Source organism: Eurytemora carolleeae, unplaced genomic scaffold, assembly GCF_000591075.1.
Source record: "Eurytemora carolleeae unplaced genomic scaffold, Eaff_2.0 scaffold1282, whole genome shotgun sequence".
Taxonomy (NCBI): domain Eukaryota; kingdom Metazoa; phylum Arthropoda; class Copepoda; order Calanoida; family Temoridae; genus Eurytemora; species Eurytemora carolleeae.
In genome coordinates, this window is record NW_019397174.1 from 35,498 (window position 1) to 61,986 (window position 26,489).

The following is a 26,489-nucleotide window of genomic DNA, read 5'->3' on the forward strand; positions in this document are numbered from 1 at the left end:
CTCCTTAAATGCAGGGTAACTTAAAATAAGCACTTTTAAAAGCTGAATTTTTTAATCCAAGGTCTTTAGAAATAATTTCTTTCAGAAGCTGATTTTTGAAATACATGGTCCTTTGAACAATTTCTTATAGAAGCTGAATTTTTTAATCCAGGGTCCTTTGAAATAATTTTTTTCAGAAGCTGAATTTTGAAATACAGGGATTTGAAATAATTTCTTTCAGAAGCTGAATTTTGAAATCCATGGTCCTTTGAAACAATTTCTTTCAGAAGCTGATTTTTTTAATCCATGGTCCTTTGAAATATTTTCTTTCAGAAGCTGATTTTTTAATCCATGGTCCTTTGAAATAATTTCTTTCAGAAGCTGATTTTTGAAATACATGGTTCTTTGAAACAATTTCTTTCAGAAGCTGAATTTTTTAATCCATGGTCCTTTGAAATATTTTCTTTCAGAAGCTGATTTTTTAATCCATGGTCTTTTGAAATATTTTCTTTCAGAAGCTGATTTTTGAAATACATTGACCTTTAAAATAATTCCTTTCAGAAGCTGATTTTTGAAATACAGGGATTTGAAATAATTTCTTTCAGAAGCTGAATTTTTTAATCCATGGTCCTTTGAAATATTTTCTTTCAGAAGCTGATTTTTTAATCCAAGGTCCTTTGAAATAATTTCTTTCAGAAGCTGATTTTTGAAAAAAATTGACCTTTGAAAAAGTTCCTCTCAGAAGCGTATTTTGGTCAAATAAAAATGCAAAATTTAAAAAAAAACAATGAATTCCTGGAGCAAGAGTAAACTGCTGATCATCAGTCAAAGAAACTTTCTAAAAAATTATAAAACAGTTATATCCAGAAAACAGTTATATCCAGAAAACAGTTATATCCAGAAAACAGTTATATCCAGAAAACAGTTATATCCAGAAAACTCTGGAATTACGTTGTTCTTCTCAACAGCTCTTCATAACAGGAGTCATGATTAAAAACAAAAACAAATCTGATTTCATTGTTACATGAAATATTTTGATCATGGCTTATAACAATACGCTGATTTGTCCATAAATTGATTGAAATAACAGATAGGACACTAGATGTTTTCTTTTCCGTTCACAATAACCCTGCGTGTAACTCCTTTGGGCGTCTGCCCCAGGGTTATTGTGTACGAAAACCCCCTATATCTTGAATAGACAACATCTAGTCCTATCTGTTATTTGAATTAATCTATAGATTTGACATACCAACCTTTATTTGAATGACCTCCTCTACTACAGTGACCATATTGTTGTCCGCGGATGTCGATTTCTAAAATAATAATTTAATTTTGAGTTTATGATTTTGGACATCAATAAACTTCTTTGTGGGAGTTAGAAACAAATAAACATAAAAATCTTGAGATACAGGGTGTCCCATGGTTAATATGATCCCTTAAAGACGACCTTATTTAATATTGAAAATGAATAAATGAAAATATTGGGAAATCTTTAACAAATTTTTGAAGTGTTACTGTAGCTTTAGATACATTAGATACATTATACATTATCCATTATTTAAATACATTATACAAACAAATATGTATGTGTTGGTTTCACTTATTGTTGTTTAACATCATGAGACACAAAAACAATTCAGACTGCATCGAGAATGACCAAATGGACTAGATAACCTATTGTACATTCTAGCACTATGCATGTAATAAAGGTTGACATGAGAAAAAATAATGTTTAGTATGTGTTTGTGAAAAACGTGCTTTCTCCCATTGAAATAGTCTAATTTTTATAATGAATTATTGGTAAAAAGATTGGAAAAGGGAGGGCAACCCTGTTTTTAAAAGAAAATCGAATTTTTTCATTCAAAATCGATTTTTTTAAAATTCGATTTTTTAAATTTCCTTGGGCACTTCAGCTAGTTATCTATATGATAAAGCTGTTCGCTCATTCATATATTTATTAGGATATATATATATTTATATGTCCGCTATAGCTGGCCAAACGGCTCTACCGAATGGACGAAACTTTTTTGAGGGAACCTTTAGTAACCAGGGGAAAACATTGCAAAAATCGATTTAAAAATAAATCCACGGGCAACGTCGGGCACATAAAGTTGTCCGAACGGCTAGCCCAAATTGGCTGAAATTTTTCAAACAACGATTTTAAAAAAGTGTTTTCAAGATTACACGTGCAACGCCGGGCACTTCAGCTAATTATTATTATTATTATGATCAAAGATATTTCAATATGATAATTTGATTTCTTAATTAAAGTAAGGCCCCTAAAACCGAATTTGAAGGCCGTTATGAAACCAATAGTATTACCAGTAGGTTGAAAACCCAGCAGCTATATATATTTACTATTTAGTAAAATGTATCTGCGTGCAATGTTTTCTATTTATTGGACTATAAATAGTAATAACTTGAGTCGAATGGTTATTTTCCTATTCCACGGGTATATGGGTCTCACTGTATGCAAAAACTACTTGTACCTGCATTTTAGCTTTGAAGAGTTTACTGTTCAATTTACTCATCTTCTTGCTCTTTTCTTAGTTCTTTGTTTTATCTTGGGTTTTGATTCTAATGATAAAAGTATTTAGCAAATAGGATCGAGCTTAGTATTATTATTATTGTTGATATAGATTTGATATTATTATTATTATTGTTGATATAGATTTGATATTCCCGTTAATAGTTGGAACTTTCAATCGACTGAAGAAACTTGACTGAGTAACTTAGAAAGTGTACAAAAATATTTAGTCACAAATAAATTATCTTTTAATTTTCTAATTTGTTAGCAAAGCTTCAAACTATAGAAACATTCAAAGAACAGATTTTTAAAAAAATTTTTATGACTAAATAAACTGGATAATATATGTCTGAACACCCTGTTAAATAAAGACCTTCATAACCTCCAATTATATAAGTAAGGGGATATAAAGGGAATCTTATATAAGGACAAATACGAATTTAAAATACTTTTTTCATCATATTATTAATCTTAAAACAAATACATAAATCTTTAATAGCAAGCAAGCATAAAATATGCTTGTAAGAGAGGTTTTTTTCGGGGGGGCGGGGGGCTGAAAGGGGAGGGAAAAAGGTGACGGGTTTTGTTGATGCATTCTAATTTCCTAAGGGACTATAAGTAATTTCAATTTACCCTTAGTGCAAAGATGACAATACCTGATTGACAACGATATCCTTAAAACTTTTATCTGGAAAAGATTTTGTTATATTTTTTTAAAGTGTTAAATTCCGAAAATTTTCTTGCAGTAATAGACAACCTAAAATTAAAAATTATCTGTTTTGAAAATTAAAAACATTCTATTGAAGGCGTTGGGACATTTCAAAGAAAGACATTTCATAGATAACAATATCATAAATAGGATTTTTCATAGATAAGACATTTCATAGTTAAAAAACATTTTTTTACAAAATACATTCCATAGATAGTTCATTGTATAGACAGAGAAGATAGTTCATAGACAGAGGAGATTTTTTATACTAATGATATTTTTTTCTACTTAAAGGGCGCCGTTGTGAATCGGGCCTTGTCATTTTTCCATGCAGTGTCACTTGCAAATGCGCATATTGTCCCTTTAAGTGATAAAAAGTGTTTTCTAAATATGAACGTTTTTGTTTAAGAAATTAGACGCAAATCATCAAATGCCGCGTAATTTCCTTATTTCCTGACAAAACCAGTCAAGTAACCATAAAACTATAGGAGGAAGGAATCTATTACCCACGGGATAATACAGAAGGGGTGGATGGTGGTTGCAGGATGTACATAATACAGAGGGGGTGGATGGTGGTTGCAGGATTTACATAATACAGAGGGGGTAGAAGGGGGTTGCAGGATGTGCATAATACAGAGGGGGGTATGAAGGTGGTTGCAGGATGTACAAAATAAGAGAGGGGTTAGAAGGTTGTTGCAGGATGTACATAATACAGAGGGGGTAGAAGGTGGTTGCAGGATGTACATAATACAGAGGGAGTAGCAAGGGAGTTTCAGTATGTAAATAATACAGAGGGGGTAGATGGTGGTTGCAGGATGTACATAATACAGAGGGGGGTAGAAGGGGGTTGCAGGATGTACATAATACAGAGGGGGGTAGAAGGTGGTTGCATGATGTACATAATACAGAGGGGGTTAGAAGGTGGTTGCATGATGTACACAATATAGAGGGAGGTAGAAGGTGGTTGCATGATGTACATAATATAGAGGGGGGTAGATGGTGGTTGCATAATACAGAGGTGGTAGAAGGTGGTAGAAGGATGTACATAATACAGAGGGGGGTTAGAAGGGTTGCAGGTTTTACATTATTTCAAGGGCACGAGTGGGGTCTTTGGGTTTGATGTTTTTTCTTAATTTCTGCCGACATATCTGTTGGAGTTTTCTCGGTAATAACGTCCAATCAACATTATTTCCCATAACTTAAAAGTATTGATATTAGGCTGTTTTTCTTGTTAGGATGCTAGCTGTTTAGTCTAAGTCCATATGCGCAGAAATGCTGTCTGAATCTATACTTGTTTGCCTTGCTAAGGTAAATCTCTGTTTAGTTCCCTTAGTACATGTTGCCAAAACACAGAACACAAAGTACAGAGGTTTGCAAATAAATGTTAAAACCTGTTTATGTCCACAGTGTTTTAGCTTCTAAATTAATAGTTTTAGATTTTCAGGGTTTCTATAAATCATATTTCAAGTTTCAGACAACAAAAAGAAAAAAGTATAAAAAGTGTGTCAAAAGCTTTCTTGAAAAATATGATTAATTATGTTTAATTGTTAGTAAACTTTACTATAACATATTATTTTTGTAGAATAAATATTTAGATTTTTTGGAGATTTATGATTTTTGCTGTTTAGCAGATTTAAAAAGCTTATTTTTTAAATTACGTATATTTGAAAAACGCTTGATAAAAATATTTTCTTTTTCATTTTTTTATTTCATTCCGTATGATGATCTCATGCAGCATCTAAAGAAAACATGATTTAAATGCTGAAATGTATTTAGATTACAAACAAAGGAAATTTAACTATGATAAATTATAAAGCTAAAAGCTTAAAGTTTAGTAATCCCATTCTCTCAACCATGAATTAGCACGATTGAACTTTAATACGTTTTCTCAAGAAATAATATTATAAAATTAACTCTCAGAAAAATTTGTATTGTAATTTTCTAATTTCTCAGAAGGCATTCCTGTGTAAAGAGCTGGTTTAAAAACGGCTTGTGTAAATAAATGTTTTGATTAGCGAGATTCAATGAAAACTGTTGCATACCAAAAAAACAGTTTTTAACAAACTGATGATCAAATAACAAAATTGATAAAAATATACTAACCATAATCTATATATGGGCCGTAGCGCAGTGTAACTGAAACAAAAAAGTATCAAAATTTTGAATTTTATCATTTTTCTTACTTAGTTTTATAAATATATATAATATATATATAGGGTGAGTAAAAAAACGGGATTAGCAATGTTTTACACAAAATATACAAAATTGTGTAAAAACATCACAATGTGACCAAAAAGGCAACAATATCATTGAAGCATTGAAAAAAATCCGCGAAATCAATCTGATTTGATTTGATTTGAAGAGAACAATAATATGGCTTCTCAATTACACCAGATCTTTAGGCCTTTTAATCTTAGAAGTCCTTAAAAATTCTACTCACGTTGTTGACCATCATATAAGCACGTGCAAGATCTAAACCTTTCATCGTCCAGTTTCTCGTTCACACTGAATGCGCTAGAAGAGATACAGGGTTACTCACAAAGAATGAAAATATATTGACGACATTACACTATTTGTATTTAAATATATACAAGTACAATTGCAGGTCTTCTGCATTGAATGCAGTTTTTAAAAGATAATTTAATAAATTGGTAAAGAGAGAAACAATTGTATAGTTTCAGAGAACAATAAATGCACCAGAAAGATAAAAAAATTCGTACAGTCGTCTTTGAAGTCTCATTATTTGTGGGTACCACTGTAAAAAGTGATGTATAATGCATTTATCCATTATTAAGACGTTAGTTTTTGCAATTTTAAGAATTTGCGTCTTGTGCACTTGATGGTATTATAAAGAAACAAAATTTACAAGTAACAAAAAATCAACTTTTAATGTGAAATGAGCTTGTGTACAGTGTACACTCACAATTACAGTATTTTATGTACATATTTAACATATAAAAGTCGTCTTTGTATTCCAAAATTGTATGGGTCCCACATGCGCACTTACAGATGTCATATTGATGTCAGATGACTGCTGAAATTCAAGTTCAATTCGAACACTAATGACATTTATAAAAATTAATTACCAATTAGAACTATTTGTATCAAAAAACATTAACTACACGGTTTATTAAATGTTGCCTTCCTTATGCGTCCCACCGTACTTTGATTTGATTCTGAAGCGTAATTTAAAGTGACCCTCCATGCAAAGATGACAATACCGGATTTACAACGGTACCATTAAAACCTTACTCTGATCAAAAATGTGGAAGATCTAGGGCTGGGCACGTTCCAACTTTTCTAGCTGTTTAGTTAACGGTTAGTTCCGATCGTTAAGAATAAGAATTTCAGTTAGCCGTTAATTTTAAAGGTAAGAACGGAACGTTCGTTCCCTTAACGGCATTTCCATTTTTTATTACTGTTAGTTAAGGATATCAATTTAATTAACGGCATTAACGGAAAATGTCCAACAATCGTTAACGGCTCTGGCCGTTAATTAAAAAAATAATGGCGTTAACGGTAAAAAAAAATTGTTAACAGCACAGCAGTTAATCGTATATTACAGTATTATGGCGTTAATGGCCAAAAAAAATCGATAACGGTTTATAAACACAGAAGTCGACAATTAAGAACATCAAAACGTGTAAACTTTTTAAATTTCAAAATAAAATTTAATGATATTTTATTCAGAAAATAACAAATCTTATACCGTTTGTAGCTTTTCAGTTAACGCGTTTAACCGTTATTTTTTTCGAAAACGAGTAATCCGTTTCGTCAACGATTTAAATATGAAATCGAAAAGTGTTACAATTTGATAGTGTCTCCGTTGCAAACAAAAATGAACAGGTTAAGAAAAACTGCATTTTTGAAAAGTCCTTAAAAGTGGATCTAGTAACATCTTGATATTTGTTTAAAACATTTTTTAACCCTCCCTAGCAACCAAACTATTGAAGTTAGCGGTCTAACTTTTTTCAGAGAGCTGGCCTTGAAAACTAGGCTTTAAAATACATATATTCTGAACCCCATGAGTCTTGAAATTACAATTAAATGATAAATATTAAATACCTAAACATATAGTCCTCACAGGGCCGTTCCTTACCAACAGGAAGTAAATATCCATTCTCAAAAAAGTAGCAACTCTTAAAATCTTAATAATAAAAAATAAAAAATTTCGTTCAATAAATTCTATGGATATGATGGTTCACTAAAGATATGAGACATATTTTTTTTAAAGCATCGGCTCGAGTCCTAATTCTTTAGACTCAGTTTTCAGGCTCAGACCCAACTTATGAATTAGCTTACGACAGATTGTGTCATGTGATCGACAGATGTCAGCTTTATAGAGATAATTTTTTTTATCTTTTAGTGCAATTTTATGTGTTCTGTATTTTCTATTTTTACACTTTTTCATTTAAAGTTCCCTTGATTAAATAAAAGCGTTGAAACTGATTTTGTAAATAGCCAAAAAAAACATTGTAATTTAAAATATATTTCAGAAATTTTGAATGACATATTCGGGGAAGTCCTCTGGAAATGTTTAACCAAGATTAGACCCCCAGGTCAGGGGAAATGCAGTCAAAAATAAAAGGTAGTTTTCTAATGAAATGTCGTCTTTAAAGGGATTTAATTTTTTTCTGAAATGTCGTATTTCACTATTTTTGGAAAGACATAAGAAATATTTAAAAATATTACGAACTTAATGTTGAAGTCAGTTTTCCCATAAATTAAAGCTGATTTTAATAAAAATCAAACATTTTTTAAAAATCCATCAGGTTTATCAAGCCTTTCTTGGAAAAGAAACTATGTACAAGTGTGCAGTCAACATTACATATTACATCTCATTTTAAAATAAATCATATTTTTGTTTTGTTTTGGGGGTAGGGAAGAACTTGTTTTATGCCTGGATGCCGTCCCCCCCTCCCATGGGACATCCAGGTTTACATTCCCTCTGAACAAGAAGACAAATTATGGCTTACCGCTTAATGCTTTAAAAATCAAAGAGACAACTAAAATCAGAGATAACCGAGATTATTCTGTACATTTAATTTTTGAAAAATGATTAAAACATTTTTGTATTTTTTGTTATTTTGTTCTTGTTGTTATGATGTGAACTGTAGTAATTGTTAAACCCTCAACAACTTTGTTACTTTTAAGTAAGTAAAAACAAATCTATGAATATATCAAAAAGTTAGAGGTCTAGGTTTTCAAAAAAAGAAATTTAGTAATTAAACAGTAAACATATAAAATACCCCACGCTATTTTTAAGGAAAGAAAAAAACAAATTAAAGCTTTGAAATGAAAGTAAATATAGTTTAGAGTTTATGTGACAAATCCATCGAATCCGGCAATTCTAACCATGAAAATCCGCCAAATACAGTTTAATAAACCGAACCGAACTTAAAATTAGTTTAAACTTAATTCGAAAGCTCGAGTCTTAAATTTTGTCTCAATGACAGCTTAGACATGAGTCTTATTTTCCCAAAATGTTTTTAAATCGCGGGCTCAGTAGAACCAGAACCAGAGTTAGGAACTCATAAATCACGGAAATCGAGATCAAGCATGTAATATACAGATCAATTTATTCTCTATTTAATATATCGTGAAAAGTGTAAAAACGAGCAGACAAACAGAAGCTGAGAATTGTGCGTAAAATTAAAATTTGACAACTATGGATATTGAGATCAAGTGATCAGGAATATGTGTATTCAGCAAGAAACATTCCACCTCAACTCATTTTTTGAAAAATTATATACCTTTCAGTTCAATTTGCAAAATAAAATGCTTAGAGATCGGCATCGTTTTTTGAACGAACGAACATTTTGAGAAAGAAAAAAACGAACGATTTAAAAGCGTTCGAACGATTTTGATCTTTCATGAAAGATTTTATGTTTTTTTTTCACTGAATGAACGATTTTTTACTAACACACTTTTTAAAAAACAATAATTTTTTACTAGTAACGATTTTTTAGAAAAAACTTTTGAACGAAATATTTTATTTTACAACCGATTGTTCTGTATGAACGATTTTACCAAACGATCGTTTGGTTATGAAACAAACGAAATATATTAATAATGAACGATAATTTTGAGAACGAACGAAATCAATTAATTATTTTTTGAAAGATTGAAAAAAAAGCTAACAAAATTGGCTATTTATGAAAGATAAACAAAATGTTAAAAACCGAACGTGCCTATTTCCATACTTATAATTGGAAAAATGTGAAAAACGAAAACATCTTTTTGACAAATTAAAATTACATTCTTACCTTGTGATATATCAACGAGCTTCTCTTCAGGAGCAATGGTTCAACATTTACAAAAGGTTTTAAGATTTAATCAATTGTAGTTTAAAACATGTTTTTTTTAATTTTTGTGTACTTTCGCAAACGATTGCACGGAATTGCTTAGAATTAAAAATTTTTGTGCATACATGAATTTGTATAATAGAAAGCTCGAAAAATTAGCACAAATTGTGCAAAAATATTTGAACGAAACATTTTTTACATTAGAATTTTAGCAGAGATAAATACATTTGCGCAACGTTTTCGCACCTTTGCAATTTGCATACAAATATGTAGTGTAAATTGCTGGTAAAAGTTTGGTACACAAGTAAGACGAAAAATAAGCATGGGAATTAACTGATGATTTTGATGTCGTCTTTGTAAATGATTTCTTTTTATTGTGGTGAAAATTGCAATCCGTAGAATGCTACAGGTTGAAATTTGTTTGTTTATATTATGTTTTATTGCTATATTACTGTTATCTATATAATAAAACAAGACATTCGTATATATGTTCCCTCTGGCTGGCGAATGGGCTGAACTTTTTTGTGGACACTCATGCGTAGCTTGTGGGTGACATAGGCTAAAAAATTCTAATTTTTTTATTTAACTTAATATAATACGATATAAACAAACAAATTACATTGTCTTAACAAAGGCAGTTTTAAATGTGTCACTCAGTTTCCATGTTTATTGGGACACCCTGTATTGGGACACCCTGTATTGGGACACCCTGTATTGAGACACCCTGTATTGGGCGTTAATTTAAAATTAATTTCACATCTATCAATGTAAACGTTAATATGGTGTAAACGCTGAGCATTCCTTGTTGTTTTCCTGAAATCAAACTTTTTGAAGAATTTTGTCAAAAAAGTTTTAAGAGCATTTTTTTTAAATTTTAAAAACCTTTTTAAACCTAGAAAATCAAAATTTAAAAGTTTGATAAAATTTCTTCAATAATTTAAAAAAAACATACCCTGTGATATGCTAACTAGCATCAAGCACACAGCTAGGCTTTTAAATACAATCATTATTTATCTATTATATACAAAATATACAAATAGGAAATTGTGTGAAAACGGTTCGAAAACAAGAAAATTACTGTATACAAGCAGAGTAAACTTGTCCGTCTTCACTGTTGATATTGCAAAGACGTTATAGGCACATCTTTACAGCCATTTACCGTTTTCATAAAATAAACTATAGCAGACATAATAATATTATGTCTCAAAAATCAGGTATTACAATGCTAATTCATAACAAAGACGATATTGAATTTGTCACTGAATTCCCATGTTTATTGGGACACCCTGTAATATACATATAGGAAATGGTGTGAAAACGGTTCGAAGAGACTTTAAGCGTAATAAGTGACCCTCCATACAAAGATGGCAATGTATCGATTCCCAACAATACCATTTATCTAATCAAAAATGTTAAAAATATTGTTGTTTTTCAAGGTTAAAAAGTGTAAAATACTGATGAATACATTTACATTTTTACAGAAATTACGTTTGAAAATTAAGGTACCTTTGTGAGTCGTAACTGTCATCTTTGTATAAAGTTGTCACTTAAATTACACATACAGTCCCTTTAAGGCAATTAATTGAGTCGAATCTCCAATCGCCCAAAAAGTTTAAAGCTAGAAAAAATCAAAATAGTAATTCTAAAGATCCTCCAAGCAAAACAAAAAATATAGAAACTTTAATTTTTTACCAAGTCGTCAATCAAAAGTGATTTTTTACCGTTACTAAGGTTTCTTATTACTAACTTTTAACCCTTGTCCTTTTCCTGACATTTAATTTGTCAATTTTTGTTTACTAAATATTTGTTTACAAATAAATCTGTTTTGAAGTTAAGCGCCACATTAATTTGGCCACAGTTTACAATGTTAACTAAACCTTTATTTATCTAAATTATTAGATTTACAATAAATATAGGTTGGTCACACTGTTAAAACGCAAAAAAAAATTATATCGAACTTGCAGAAAGTATTTCGACTTAAACAACTATGAGGTAGGGAATGCAGATCATCCATGAGCCCCGCAAACTGATTTCCGGAGCCTCCTGATTCGCAGAATGGCCTCCTGGCCAACTTCTAGCTAATCAAAATCGTGTCCAAGCCTCATGCTATGTCTGCCAGGCTCCCCAACACTGTCTTTACGTCCAGCAATCCAAAAACAAATATTTGGCTTTTACGTCCACCAAAAGCCTTTTTTTCGAAAAATCTCAACATGATCGTACAGTTTTTAATGGTACATAAACTGGAACATAAACAATTTGTATCAAAAAGTCTACTTTTATTGAGATTAAGACTTCGTATTTTTCTAAATTTCAAAAATTCCTGAACTTGTGCTTAACTAATGTAGCTTTATATATAGAAAGACAAATTTTATATCATTTCACAGGTGTGTCATGTACGAATCTAACAAGACTACAACCAATTCACAAAACATAATAGTTTTTGAGAAATACTTAAATCTGTACATTTTATTGTATTTCACTGATCAAGTATTTCACAAAAACTATAATGTTTGTGATTATTAACATAGAGAGTGACTCTTTAGATATGAACAAATGACTTTTATTATATTTATTCGACATTTATTTCCTTTGCATACAATAGTTATACTTGTTTAACGTTTTTGGCTTTCTTTCATGGATTTCCGATGTGTTTCAGCATGACGTAATGTAGTTTTCTAAAAAATAGCAATATGAAAGGGAGTACTCAGTATATGCGTAATTTCAATGGCTTCCAATCCATGCAAAGATAGCTATGCCCAATTATTGGCATACTCTCCTTGCCTCGTTTACTAGAATTAAACACTTACAAACCTAGAAAAACGCCCACATCTTCCACATTATTGATCAGTTTGAAGGTTTCAAGGGTTCATTAAAACCATGTTTCAGAAATCCAATATTTCCCACCAAAGTAATTATTTGTTTTATAAAAATACAATATTCTGCTTTTACAGAAATTCCCCAATTTTTATTTTTTTAAAAATCGGAATTTAAAAATTATTAAAATTAGTAAATGTGATGCTAAAAATACCTGCATAAGTTTTTTCTGTGCATTTTTCTCGTTTTCTGCAATATCTTTTTTTGCCCGTGTCGTAACCACAATATTGTATCTAAACAAAAATACAAAAATCGAATACTTAAATTAACCCATACAGATCTAACGTCTGTCTGAACTTTTTGGCAATTTTTTTGGCAAGCTACATTTCTTTATCATTTAGTTAACCCTATCCCTGCTGGGGTACTTGAAAACCAGGATATGCTGGGGGGGGGTCAATTTGCCCCCCCCCCCTCTAAATCCCATGTTTGATGTCCAAATATGACAAATGATACATCATTAGAAAGCTCTTGTGCTTTACTTTTAAAATCTGCAAAAACATTTGCAAATTTGAAAAAATTAAATTTTTTATCGCAAAATCCAGTTATAAAGTAAAAATGTTTGCAAAAAAAAATTTGTCCAAAAAAAGAAAAATTATACATTTTTGAAAAGCCCTATGCAAAAAAATTTGCAAAATTTTAAATAACCTCATTTTTAATCAAGAAAAACTAAAAATGTGCAAATTTCCTTTGACAGGTTGTTTGCAAAAAATATGCAATTTTTTTCGCGAAACTTGTGCAATCTGTTTCCTTATGTCATAGGCTTTCCAAAAAGCTAAATTTTATCAAAATCTGACAAGTGAAAGTGGGTCAAAACAAAGATTTAGTTTGTTACAGGAAAAAGCAGTCATTCAGGCAGTGTGCCTGAGGACTCAGGCAGTTAGTATTAAAGCCCGGTTTTAGGCCTAAAGGGAGGGCGTTGGGTATGTAGGAAAAGTCAGAAAATTTCAACAGCCTCAGACCAATACTTTTTGAGTTATGTAAAAAAAACTACAGGGGGGGGTCAAATTGACCCCCCCCCCCCAGCAGGAATAGGGTTAACAAATTCACCTTTTTCTTTTTTTCTGCTTCCACAAGTCAAACTGTTGATAAAGAGATTGTCGAGATGATTTATTCTAAAATATAAATTTTCTCAAGTTAAAAAATAGTTTTAAAAAAACATTTTCTTAATTTTTGCATTCATTTCTATTTTGTTGTTCAGAATATTGGGAGGTTTTAAAGGTTTTTAATTTTGTGAAAAAAATTTAAATTCTTGAAAATCCGCGAATTTCTTTTTTTAAATCCGCAAAACTTTTTTCTTCTTTGTTTTAAAATGTAAACAAAAAGAACATGTTCATATTTTAAATAGAAGATGGGCACGAAGCGCCCTAAAAGCCTAGTTAATAAATATATATTTATACCTGATTGCTGTAGTTTCTTCTGCAAATTTTCCCCAAATCATATTCACACAAGAACACGAACAGACTGCTTGGGGGAATTTCAATCTAAAAAAGATTTATTTAAAAAAGATTTTCTACAATTGATTAAAATGTTTTGCTTAAATGATGTATGCCGAGAGAATAAAGAGCTGTTTACCTGGCTTTAAGAGATCGACTGTAGGCTTAATCTAACTAATCTTCCATTTTTATCTTATTTACAACAGTACCCCTTAGACTTTAGACTAATTCAAGACTTTAACTTACTATTTCCTAAAACGTTTTTAATTGTTGAACAATGTGTTTGCAAGCTGCGCACAGCGATAATCAGAAAACTCTGAAATAGGAAGTCGACTCTTAGACTCAAGTTATGACTTTAGATTGTCTAATGAACATGCAGCATAGCATTTGTGCAGTGTAAACAGACCAATTTCACTTAATTAATGGTTTAGTAACTTACTGGTAAACTATTTGCTTTTGTAAATCATGATTTGCACTTCAAAATTGCTTTCATGTCTTCTTTTATTCCACAGTTTTCCGGTTACCACTGTATTTATTTAAGAAATATCAATAGTTAACAAAGTATTGTGATGAGTTCCCAGTTCCCACTGTACGTACGCAGTGTATACTCAGTTTTTTAGAAATTCAAGCGCAATTCGAGAGAAATAAATACGGAGCTCGCTGTACTTGATATTAAGTCAAAGGTTTAAAGAGTACCGTTGTAAATTAGGCATTTTCCTCTTTAAATGGATGGCGAGTATTCAGTATCGGCTGCAAATATGACAATTTTTTCTTTGATATTTTTTATCGACTATATCACAATTTTTAACCTGTAGCAGAGCAATGTCTGTTTTGTAGAATTTTGAAAATACAAGTAATTGACCTTTCTTGCTTTAAACTCAGGAGTTTTAAAAGCCTCTATCAAAATAAACTTTTCTCTTCATGAAAAAAAAAAAACAATTTGGAAGAAATACAAATTTAAATTAAACAAATTTACCTTATAACAAATTAAATTGAAACAATTTATTGATCATAAACATCTAACATTTTTGAACTTTTTAAGAGACCCCCGAAAATCTGAATTTTTATATACTTAAAATTTATTAATTTTTGTGGGCCGGCAACACTCACTTTTGTTGAATAATCAAGAACTTGCCATTCTGCTTCCTAAACATTGAAAAGATGATTAAGTTTTTTTTAAAAATAATTTAAAATTCAAAGTATATGCATATTTTGGGTACCTCATCCTCTAAATATCTAACCCCAGGAGAGCCTATTATCAGCTGATCTTTTGGCGCATTTTCTTCCATCAGCTGATCTCCTTTCGAACTAAGCAGCTGATCTGTTTTTAATCCACTCTGATAATTCCCATTTGAAAAATCTCCATTTAATGGAACTTGCGAGTTCACACTGGATGTGATTTCCAACTCTAAATAAAAGAAATTTAAAATTCGGTGTAAAAATTCGGAATAAAAAAGGAGCAGGAGTTCCACATTTTTTTGAAAATATATTTCGGTCAGAGTTGACCCTCCTCAGTTCTAAAGATTTATAATAACCATCAAAGTCAATATTTAAAAATGTAAAATAATCACAAGAAAATAAACAAACAATATGTTTTTGGTACATTTAAAAAAACTCATGGACTATGATATGCTAAAAAGATAAATATAAATATTCAGTTTTTAAAGAATGTTTAACCCTATTCCTGCTGGGGGGGGGGTCAATTTGACCCCCCCCCCTATCCGGCATTTCAAAACTGAAACTAAATATATTTTACCCTCAAATTCGTTCTTCTTAGGAAAAGAATCATTGTAATCCGGAACTCCTAAAATCAAATTCTTTCATTTTTTAGTGAATGATTATTTTTTCATTTTATTTTCTATAAAGCTCTTTAAAGTCATAGTTAATAACGAACATCATTATACTTTACAAAATAATGTAAAATATCATTTTTTAAATTATTTAATTCAAAAGAATTTAAAATGTATATAGTTGATTTACCTGGAAGAGAAGGAATGTATTTTTCATTATTTTGTACACAATGAACTCTAATAACACAATGTACGGTGAATCGTATGTCTTTACTTTCTAACCAAATAGAACAAAATCATATAAACTTGAACGAGTTTTCTTTAAAACCCTAGAATGTTTTCCCTCTGCCTTATTTCCAAAAATATGGAATTCGATTGAATTAGAGCTTAAAGAAACTAAATCTGCAAAATCGTTTAAATGAAAAGTCGCCAAGATCTATTTAGATAGTTATGCAAATTATATCTGTAAAAAAAAACTGTGTATCATGTGAATAAACTTAGTCTTTACTATCTTCTTCACCCTGTAGTTCATAAACATGATTCTAATAACTTATGTTACCCTCTGTTCCAACCCTTACGCTGAGTATCCTCCCTTTTCTTTATACTCCCTCACCTCCTCCTTACCTTTTACCTGATTTATTATCATTCTTATGTTTAAAATGTACAATGTACATTGTTTTTATCTGCAATTCTCATTCGTTTATAGTGGGCCAACCAATTAAAACAACCTACTCTGGTTAGGCGGGTCCAAACTACATATTAAATTGTGATTTTTTTATCTGTATTATCTCGTGCTTTGTAGTTGAATAAAAATATGAAGAAAAAAAAATATGAAAAACCCGGATATCCCCATTATAATAATATATGTTGTAGGTTCTTACAGTGATAAAATGAAGGAAAAAGAAGACGACATTATTACAATACTAACTGTATTTGAGTGTGTTAGAAAGCAAATAGTTTTACCGAACACTTATAATTATTACTTTTTTGTGAAATGGGTCTGTTTCACAATTGCTGTGTTTCATGGTCATTGATCTTTTTAAAGTTAAAACTTAAATCTCAAAGTCGTCATACTATTCCAGAGTTTTCTGGTTTTAACTGTAGCCTTTTTACTTCATAAGTCAAATAAATTTCAAAAGCATTATCTAAATTTTAATCTTTGTTGTAATGTTGACTGTACATGACCTATGGTTTGTGAAGTAATGTTTATAGGTTCTGTGTCCGTTATTTTGATTTCCTTTTATAGGTTCTTTGCTACCAAAAACAGCCTCCGTTAGAGAAGATACCGAATGTTCCTAAAAATAATACAGTCTTTGGAGTCATTGAAAGAATTTATTAAGTGTCGTACTCCTAGCCTACTAATATATCAGAATGCTGCAGACATTTAATTTTTCAATTAATTTGTTATGGAGCTCTTTAAACTATTTCCGCATATTCATGGCTATCTAGTTGTATTTACAATTACTGAGATTTATTTAGGTATATAATAGCATGAAAATTGTCAAGGCGACATTTTATAAATTCTTTAGATGTCTCCGAAGTACTGGGTTAAACTCTAGGAAAATTATTATAAACTTGTTTTGATTATTGACTTAATCTTTCCAAAATGATAGAAAAATGATTGAAAAATGATTGAAAAATGATTGAAAAATGATTGAAAAATGATTGAAAAATGATTGAAAAATGATTGAAATTTTTTTGAAAAATAATTGAAAAATAATTAAAAAATGATTAAAAAATGATTGAAAAAAATGATTGAAAAACGATTGAAAAATGATTGAAAAATGATTGAAAAGCGATTGAAAAATGATTAAAAAATGATTGAAAAATGATTGAAAAACGATTGAAAAATGATTGAAAAACGATTGAAAAATGATTAAAAAATGATTGAAAAACGATTGAAAAACGATTGAAAAATGATTGAAAAATGATTGAAAAACGATTGAAAAATGATTGAAAAATGATTGAAAAATGATTGAAAAATGATTAAAAAATGATTGAAATATTATTGAAAAATGATTGAAAATGATTAAAAAATGATTGAAAAATGATTGAAAAAAGATTGAAAAAGCTGAAATTTCAATTTGTTGCACTTACCTTCACGGTGTTATATAATTTATCCCTTCTGATGAGTTTACCCTCTCTCATTAACAATTGTCTAAACAATTCCACAAAGGTTTGAAAGAAGATGTAAACTCTTCCTTGGAGCTAGCTTCCCCCCCCCCCAAAAAAATACAGTGGTAGGCGATTATATCAATACAATGAAGACATATTTTCGATTTCAATTTTGATTTAAATCAAGCTGTTAAACAGCATGGATACACATATTAGAGATGTCATCGATAGTGTACCGTAACGGTTTTTGTACTTTACGTTAAAATAATAGGATAGATTCTACATAACATGAACGTTGAATGTTAACGTTAATGGAGATTATACCTTACGTTAATGTTGAACGGTAACAAAAGAGGTACATGCCGTTTTACAAATTAATCGTGATTTGATTGAATATCGTAACGAAAGGGTATCTATTTCAAAGTTCAAGTTATAAAAAGTGTAACGTTGTATTACTGAAAAATGCATTACTGTTTATCAAAATGTTTTGAAACGTTTTCCCTAATAGAATAATGAAAAGGTCAACGTTTCAGAAATAGGTTATTGATTAAATAATCAAATAACGAAAGCTTTCATATACATAGTATAAATTTCAATAACGTATAACATTTAAAAAAAATGTAATTCTATAAATCAAAACGTTTCATAACCTTTCTCTTAATACTAAATTGTTTAGTCTAACGTTTGTTCATAAAACTGAGTTTTTATTTAAAAAGTATAACAATAATTCTGCCAATCAAACGTTTCAAAACGTCTCTCAATCTATTAATGTAAGAGATGACTGATGAATATGACAGCAAAGACTAATGGTTTTTCATTTCAAGTTTAAATGAAATGAGTTTATGCCACAAAATCTAACTTTAATCACTATCTTTGCAACCCGATGTCGTAGATTTTTGATATAGAAATAACAAATATTAAAACCATCAGGTTGGAAAATATGAGAAAAAAAAATTTTACATGCTATTGGTGAAAATTCAAATTTTATAAATGTTTTGGGACTCCCTCAAATTCTGGAAAAGGAAGGCGCCATTTAGATTTACATATATGCATTTGATTTTATAAAGAAAATGATTTACTAATAATAGCAAAAAAATAAATTTTTAGGTGAAACGGGTCTCTGTGTACTTAATTGTTGTGTTTCATGCTTATTTGACTATTTGAAATCATAACTTCAGTTAGCAAGGTTCCTGTTTAAGGTGAATAAATCTAGAAATGTAGATACTTATTAAAATTCAAAAATGTGTATCAATTGGAAAATGCATGTTTTGTTTTATTCATCGATATCGAAATAAGACAAGTACACAAACGTTTCATAAAATTACCTAGAACGCTATTATTTTGACACGATGTGTCATAAAGTTTTGGACATAAATTTTTTCTATATCTCTAAGGTTCTCGCTAAAGAGAAAATTTCTTTCCATAAACTTTATAACACTGCGAACCAAAATAACAGTGTTATAAATAGTTATAATGAAGTCCTCAAAATCATGTAGGCTGCAGTATATCTTTTAAGCTCGTGAAATACACGGTGATAATTTCAAGAGATCCTCCATTTAAAAAGGGCTATGCCCGATTCTTAGTGCTACCCTTTATACCTTTATCTGATTAATAATTTGAAAATACAAGCGTTTTTCTAGATTGTAAATGTAAGTTCTTTTAATGGAAGGTCACATGAAATTACGTCTCTAGTCCCTTTAAAACGCGCCACATGAGTTGAAAGTCTATTGCTAAAAACTTTACAAATTTTAAAAACCGTTCATTAATCATATTAATGAACATATTAATATTGCTGCATTCTGAAAACATTTACCTTGCATGAAAGTGGAACGTTATAAAATTGTGGTTATACTTACAAAGCTTTAACTCAGCGTTGGGACAGTTTTATAAACAGGAAATGCAAAAGCGTAACGGAATCTACTTTTTTCACCGATATTTACTAAAGCTTAACCCTATTCCTGCTGGGGGGGGGGGGGGCAATTTGACACCCCCCTGTAGTTTTTTTTACATAACTCAAAAAGTATTGGTCTGAGGCTGTTGAAATTTTCTGACTTTTCTTACATACCCAAAGCCCTCCCTTTAGGCCTAAAACCGGGCTTTAATACTAACTGCCTGAGTCCTCAGGCACACTGCCTGAATGACTGCTTTTGCCTGTAACAAACTAAATCTTTGTTTTGACCCACTTTCACTTGTCAGATTTTGATAAAATTTAGCTTTTTGGAAAGCCTATGACATAAGGAAACGGATTGGACAAGTTTTGCGAAAAAAAAATTGCAAATTTTTTGCAAACAACCTGTCAAAGGAAATTTGCACATTTTTAGTTTTTCTTGATTAAAAATCAGGTTATTTAAAATTTTGAAAATTTTTTTGCATATTTGAAATGGCATGGTCAAGGGCTTTTCAAAAATGTATAATTTTTTGGACAAATTCTTTTTTGCACACATTTTTACTATAAAACTGGATTTTGCGATAAAAAATTCAATTTTCGCAAATTTGCAATTTTTTTGCAGATTCTAAAAGTAGAGCACAAGAGCTTTCTAATAATGTATCATTTGTCATATTTGGACATAAAACATGGGATTTAGAGGGGGGGGGGGCAAATTGACCCCCCCCCCCAGCGTATCCTGGTTTTCAAGTACCCCAGCAGGGATAGGGTTAACGTTGTACAAGGTATTCAAGTGCAGAAAATACATTACGTAACGTTGGTCTATGCCGTAAAAATTGCATAATGTGCATGCGTAACGTTTCAACGTTTTATACTTTTGATGAACACTTTCGTAACGAACGCTGAAATTAGAAAAAACGAAACGTTGACATAGCTCTAACACATATACATAAAAGTCAAGAGAAGCTGTCAGTTTATAATATTACTTTGTAAACTTGTAATTCGAAAAAAGTCTTTTTCATTGTGTTTATATAATATAAGTTGTAGAAATATAAATAATAATTTTTTTCTCCATTTAAAAAAAACTGACAATTGATAAATATATTTCTCTTCCCTCACCTTCCGACAAAACCTTTGTAAAAGCCACGAATTTCGTCAAAATCTCGAAGCACATCCATACAATACAGAAAGCAACCAACTTTTCAAAGATTCAATTTAAATAAAGTATAAAATAGTGAGACTTGTGAAACTGGAATAGAAAGACGACTTTTAGACGCAAAATTAAGTGTAGTGATTCCAGACCCCTTTAACGTAATAATTTGATTTTGATGAAACTGGTAGAACGTTTTGTAGTTAACAACTTTAAATACATATAAGATTGTCTAAATATTGTCATTCATACGCCATGCAGTGTTTTATGGGTCCAAACTAGGGTTTCCAGCTCACGAAACATTTCGCGAAAAAATATAAAATTTTTGTTCGCATTTTACAAACTTTTTCGCGAAATTTCGCATGTTTTTGCGAAAATTAATGAATCGATAACAGTACAAAACAATGCAAAATTTCGCCAAAAAGAAAACAAATTCCGCGAATACAATGAGTGTTGTAGCTGCAACAATTAATTGCGCAAAAAAAACTTGTGAAATGCTCCGCTCTGAGAGCTCAACATTTTAAGTTTTATTATATTTTTTAATCATTTTTCTTCCTCTACTTTAATAAATGTTTGATGAAGAGAATTTGATTTTTCAAGCTATCTTTCTGAGTTTCTGTCCGTCCATGTACGTTCACCCAAATCCAGCTAGCCATGAGCCAGCCAATTACAAGAAAGAATTTTTTAAATTTTAAATTTAAATTTTCGTGTTTTTCCGCATTTTTTCGCGAAACGATTTTTCTTTTTTGCTGGAAACCCTAGTCTAAATGTATATTTAGTATTTACTGTCTTTATGTTTATAATATAAAATCGGGTTATTAATAATAATCAACATTAAATTTTTACTATTTGACATATATGTAGATGATAGGATTGAAAAGACCCTCAAATAAAACGCAGACAAAATGATATCCAAAAGTGTAGTTGACAGAATTTAGAAAATATTTTGTAGCCCTGTAGGCTGTATTATAATTTGCAAAAGTTTTAACAATCTGCAAAATGTTTAACCGCAATGCAAAATATTTCCATAAAACAATTTTAATTGGCGTAAGTTTTACAATAAAGGGAGTTGTTATAACTGTTAACTTCTATTATAAATCATCATGAAAGTTTCATTCTTTGTTTCTAATTGTGACATAACAATTGACTGAATTAACAGTTTTTTAAATTAATATTTGAATCTTACTCTGTATACACTATCTAATCGAAAAATTCATTTAATAATATCGTTTTTAAAACTAATCGAAAGATCAATCAAGAAAAGTTACTTTACTCAAAAATTTGAATGCCTAAAAAAGCGATGAGCACAGCAACGAAAATTACAGCAAGTTCCCCTGAATCTTCTTCAAATCTGGAAAAATAAAAAATTTAGAAATTAAATTAAATTTAGTCAACCATGAAAGAGCAAATTGGATCGTTCAGAAAATTGAGCCAACAATGAAAGAGCAAATTGGATCGCTCAGAAAATTGCGTCAACAATGAAAGAGCAAATTGGATCGTTTAGAAAATTGAGCCAACAATGAACGAACAAATTGGATCGCTCAGAAAATTGCGTCAACAATGAAAGAGCAAATTGGATCGTTCAGAAAATTGAGCCAACAATGAACGAACAAATTGGATCGCTCATAAAATTGAGTCAACAATGAAAGAGCAAATTGGATCGTTCAGAAAATTGAGCCAGCAATGAACGAACAAATTTGATCGTTCAAAAAATTGAGCCAACAATGAACGTACAAATTTGATCGCTCAGAAAATTGCGTCAACAATGAAAGAGCAAATTGGATCGTTCAGAAAATTGAGCCAGCAATGAACGAACAAATTTGATCGTTCAGAAAATTGAGCCAACAATGAACAAACAAATTGGATCGTTCAGAAAATTACGTCAACAATGAAAGAGCAAATTGGATCGTTCAGAAAATTGAGCCAACAATGAACGAACAACTTGGATCGTTGAGAAAATTGAGCCAATAATGAACGAACAAAATGGATCGTTCAGAAAATTGAGCCAACAGTGAACAAAAAAATCTGATTGTTCAGAAAATTGAGCCAACAATGAACGATCAAATTGGATCATTCAGAAAAATTAAAAATCATTTTTTGAAAACAATACTTTTTTTACTGAAATAACAATTTTTTCGAACGAACTTAAAAAAAAGATAAATTTTCCTACTGAACGAACGAAACTAAACTTTAGATAAAGAACTTAATATTTTCCCCGAAAATCACAAAAAATTCAACTAACAATTTTCTGTGATATTCAGAAAATGATTAATATTTTTAAATATCAAATAATTATCAATTAAAAGCTTTTCTGTACATAAAGTAGACACAATTCTTTTAAGAATAACTCTTTTTTATAAATTCCTTGATATTAATTCATCTATTACGTAGCTTGAGAAACCAGCTTAGCCTGGAAAAATAATTTTCTTCATGAAATTTACCCGATTCCCAACATTTTTAAACCAAGATAATATTTGCGTGGTTCAACTCGGATGAGGGGTTCTAAATTTATGATCGGTACACATATACAGACAATCAGAGATTACTACTTGAAATGTATATATACAAGGCTTTTTCAATTTTAAATCGTGGCTGTATCTGTGAGCATATTCGTTTCTTTTTACAGTTAGTTCAAAATTTGTGTATTTCATACTATTTTTTCGCGCATTTACAAAATTTTACAAAATTAAATAATTTAAGATAAAAATATTTTAAGATTACATATTTAAAGTCTGATTTGCTATAAACCTTCCTTCGGGCCACGTGAGGTGACACAATAAATTTGGGCCTGATCAGTTCAGCCGTTTATTGGATACAAACAAACAGAAAAGCACCAAGACAAGCTAAATTTATATATATATTACTTGTTGTACACTGACGATGGATGTTGGGGAACTGAATTCATTCTGCTCCAAACTCACTTTTATTTCACGGAGAATACAATTATATAATCTAAACATAACTTAATACACCTTTCAAGGCAGTTTTATCGTATCTTTAAGTAGCGTTTAAAGGAACTGTCCTTGTAGTTTCAAGAGGAACATACCTGATTAACAAAAAAAAAACATTTGTCTAATCAAAAGTTTTAAAGATTTGGCGTTTTTATGGCTTAAAAGTATAAAATTTTAAAAATAAGAAAATTTATGAATATATTGTAAAGTTGAATGCCGCGTTCTTAGCATGAATGATAATTGATTAATAGACAAATAGGAAAAATGCAGGACTTCAAGATTTTAACGGCGGGATCGAATGGGCTGACATTTTTTGTGGACACTCATTGGTAGTCTGGGGGTGACATACGCTAAAACAAACTCGTTTTTTTTCAACATATTTTCATTTTTTATTTACTTTTTGTCCACGGGCAACGCCAGGCGTATAACAAATGGGGGCAGTGTAGAAAACACGCATAACTTGAATCAGTTCCTTTAAAAATGAAGGTTTTCAACTGTTTGTTAAAAGAAACCAATCTGTTCCAAGCCGACCATTATTTTAACATCTGATAACATTTTTAAAAAAAGTATAAAAACCCTCAGTAAAAAACCTTCTGATCTGAAGAAGCAATTATTGTTACTGCGGTACATTTGGTCAATTTCTCAGGGACTACAACTAGGGTGGAGGGTAGGGCTGGGAACGTTCCAAATTTTTAAACCCGTTTCGTTAATGGTTAGTGTCGGGCATTGATATCCTTGCTTGAAGGGTCACTTTCAATTACCCTTAGAGTTCCTTTAAGTTTTGATACTTCTTCACCTGCGGGTAAGAGCAGCAAAAGAAGTTTAGGTAAAATGTTATTACATATATCTTTGTTTATTTGTTTCTACCCTCTTCCTTTAACATATTCGTCGCTTGTGGGCTATCCTATAGAATAATAAACTAACTAATATTAATGAAAGTAAGGTTAAATCTTAAACTTTACAGAATAATCTTGATATTGATACCGTCTCAAGAAAAGTGAAAATTGTATTCACTATTATTTCTGAAAAAATAAGAAATTATATCACAAAACACTTTCAAGACCCCCCCCCCCTTCCATTCTCAAACCTGTAGTGCTCCTTAATCAGAATAGACATAAATTGTACCCCAGTGAGGTTAAAGCATAATGCAGTAGATTTGAAAACACTTTGAACAGAAATATTCATTATCAGACCAAATATATTTTTCCAGGACTAACTGATGATATATAGTATAAGCTTTGGAACCCAGCTTTGCCTTTCTCTTTGAAAGTCAACCTACTCAACTTAGAATTTACATCAAGCTAAAGTATTCCCGTGATTCTACCGAGTTCCCAAATCAAAGTTTTTAAGCAAATATGTCACGGCCAAAGGGTTTCTGAGTTATGATCGGACAGCCAAACAGAGACTATTCTTTATGTATAAAGATACAGTGATAATCAAAATAAGGCAGTAAAAAGGTCGTCTCTATTAATTTGCTTAATTTAACCCTTTATCTTTGGAACCTGAGATATTTCAGACTAATGGATCTCGAAGACATCAAAGACTGAAATATTAATAATATTGCTTCAAAATAAAGGGTCTAAAAAATGAGAAATTGGTTAGTAAACAGTTTATGGTAACTCTCCTTCTCAAAAAATGTCTTAAAATTGACGGAGATATTAAGAAATATGTCCAGTGTCTAAAAATCGTTAAAATGTTTAATATCTCCGTCAATTTTGAAGATACATGTAGCAAATATTGCAGCAATCCCAATATTTGTTAACCTGAGCATACCTAGATATATATTTAACATGAGCTATGTAATATGATTAAAACATGCATTGTGATTATGTTTACATCTTTCCATGTTAATCCTTTAAATACCTACATTCAGCTTATACTACGCTGTAAACATGTGTGGAGATATCTTAACTAGGTTATATCTATCCTCTCTGATCTTATCAATACATTATTTAATAACGACGACGAAACATGTGGTAAAAATTGGACAGTAAATTAATTAGTTATTTGGGAACAGGTTGAGAAAAATAAATTAAATTTTATCTTTGAAAATATGTAATCTGACTGTTATTGGTTTCTGTAATGTCTCATTGTTCACAAGCATTTTCTGTAAATTAAACGTGTAATTTTGTCAATTCACGTTAACATAACATAACATAACGTAGCATACAATATCTAACATAAAGTTAGTTAATATAGAAACTCCGCTTTGATTACAGTGTAGAGTAATTGTGTCCTCGTTGAAACATACAAGCTGAGATCATACCTCAGTATCTGGTATATATTGATTATGAACTTGTTTGATAGCTTACTGGGTCCCTGTTAAAACATATGTGCTTAGATCATATGTCGTTAATTGGTATGGATCGATTAAGAGCTTGTTTGATAGCATACTGGGTCCTCATTGAAACATACAGGCTGAGATCATACCTCGATATTTGGTATAGATCGATTAAGAGCTTGTTTGATAGCTAACTGTGTCATGTTGAAACATACAGGCTGATATCATACCTGGGTTTTTGGTATAGATCGATTAAGAGCTTGCTTGATAGCTAAGCTTGTGTCCCTGTGTGGCATTTAGAGCTTGATTTATATGTAGGCTTGTGTCCCTGTGTGGCATTTATAGCCGGTTAATAGCTTGTGTCCATATTGCCACCAATAGCAAACGAGTGACAGTGGCGTTGATAGTGCATTGGATTGTAGGCATTTGGATTGTGTCATTGCTGACTTTGAGAGTGGACAGGTTGTACCTGGATAGATATATTTCGAGG

General features: G+C 30.7%; 1 protein-coding gene and 1 long non-coding RNA gene across 2 annotated transcripts; both read right to left on the reverse strand.

The window, feature by feature from the left end:
• Positions 1–770: 770 nt before the first annotated feature.
• Positions 771–2,704, reverse strand: LOC111712518 (uncharacterized). The gene is made up of 3 exons (XR_002767479.1): positions 2,469–2,704; positions 1,233–1,292; positions 771–817 (listed from the first exon to the last, which is right to left on the reverse strand). It is a non-coding gene; the product is annotated as an uncharacterized LOC111712518 (long non-coding RNA).
• A 9,389-nt stretch (positions 2,705–12,093) lies between these two features.
• LOC111712516 (uncharacterized) lies at positions 12,094–20,961 on the reverse strand. Its single transcript, XM_023487154.1, has 11 exons — positions 20,737–20,961; positions 17,715–17,775; positions 16,803–16,912; positions 15,808–15,854; positions 15,584–15,631; positions 15,048–15,235; positions 14,938–14,973; positions 13,792–13,875; positions 13,442–13,506; positions 12,549–12,627; positions 12,094–12,195 (listed from the first exon to the last, which is right to left on the reverse strand). Exons 1-11 carry the CDS (start codon positions 20,793–20,795, stop codon positions 12,133–12,135), a joined length of 840 nt encoding a protein of 279 aa, XP_023342922.1. The 5' UTR covers positions 20,796–20,961; the 3' UTR covers positions 12,094–12,132.
• Positions 20,962–26,489: the final 5,528 nt, after the last annotated feature.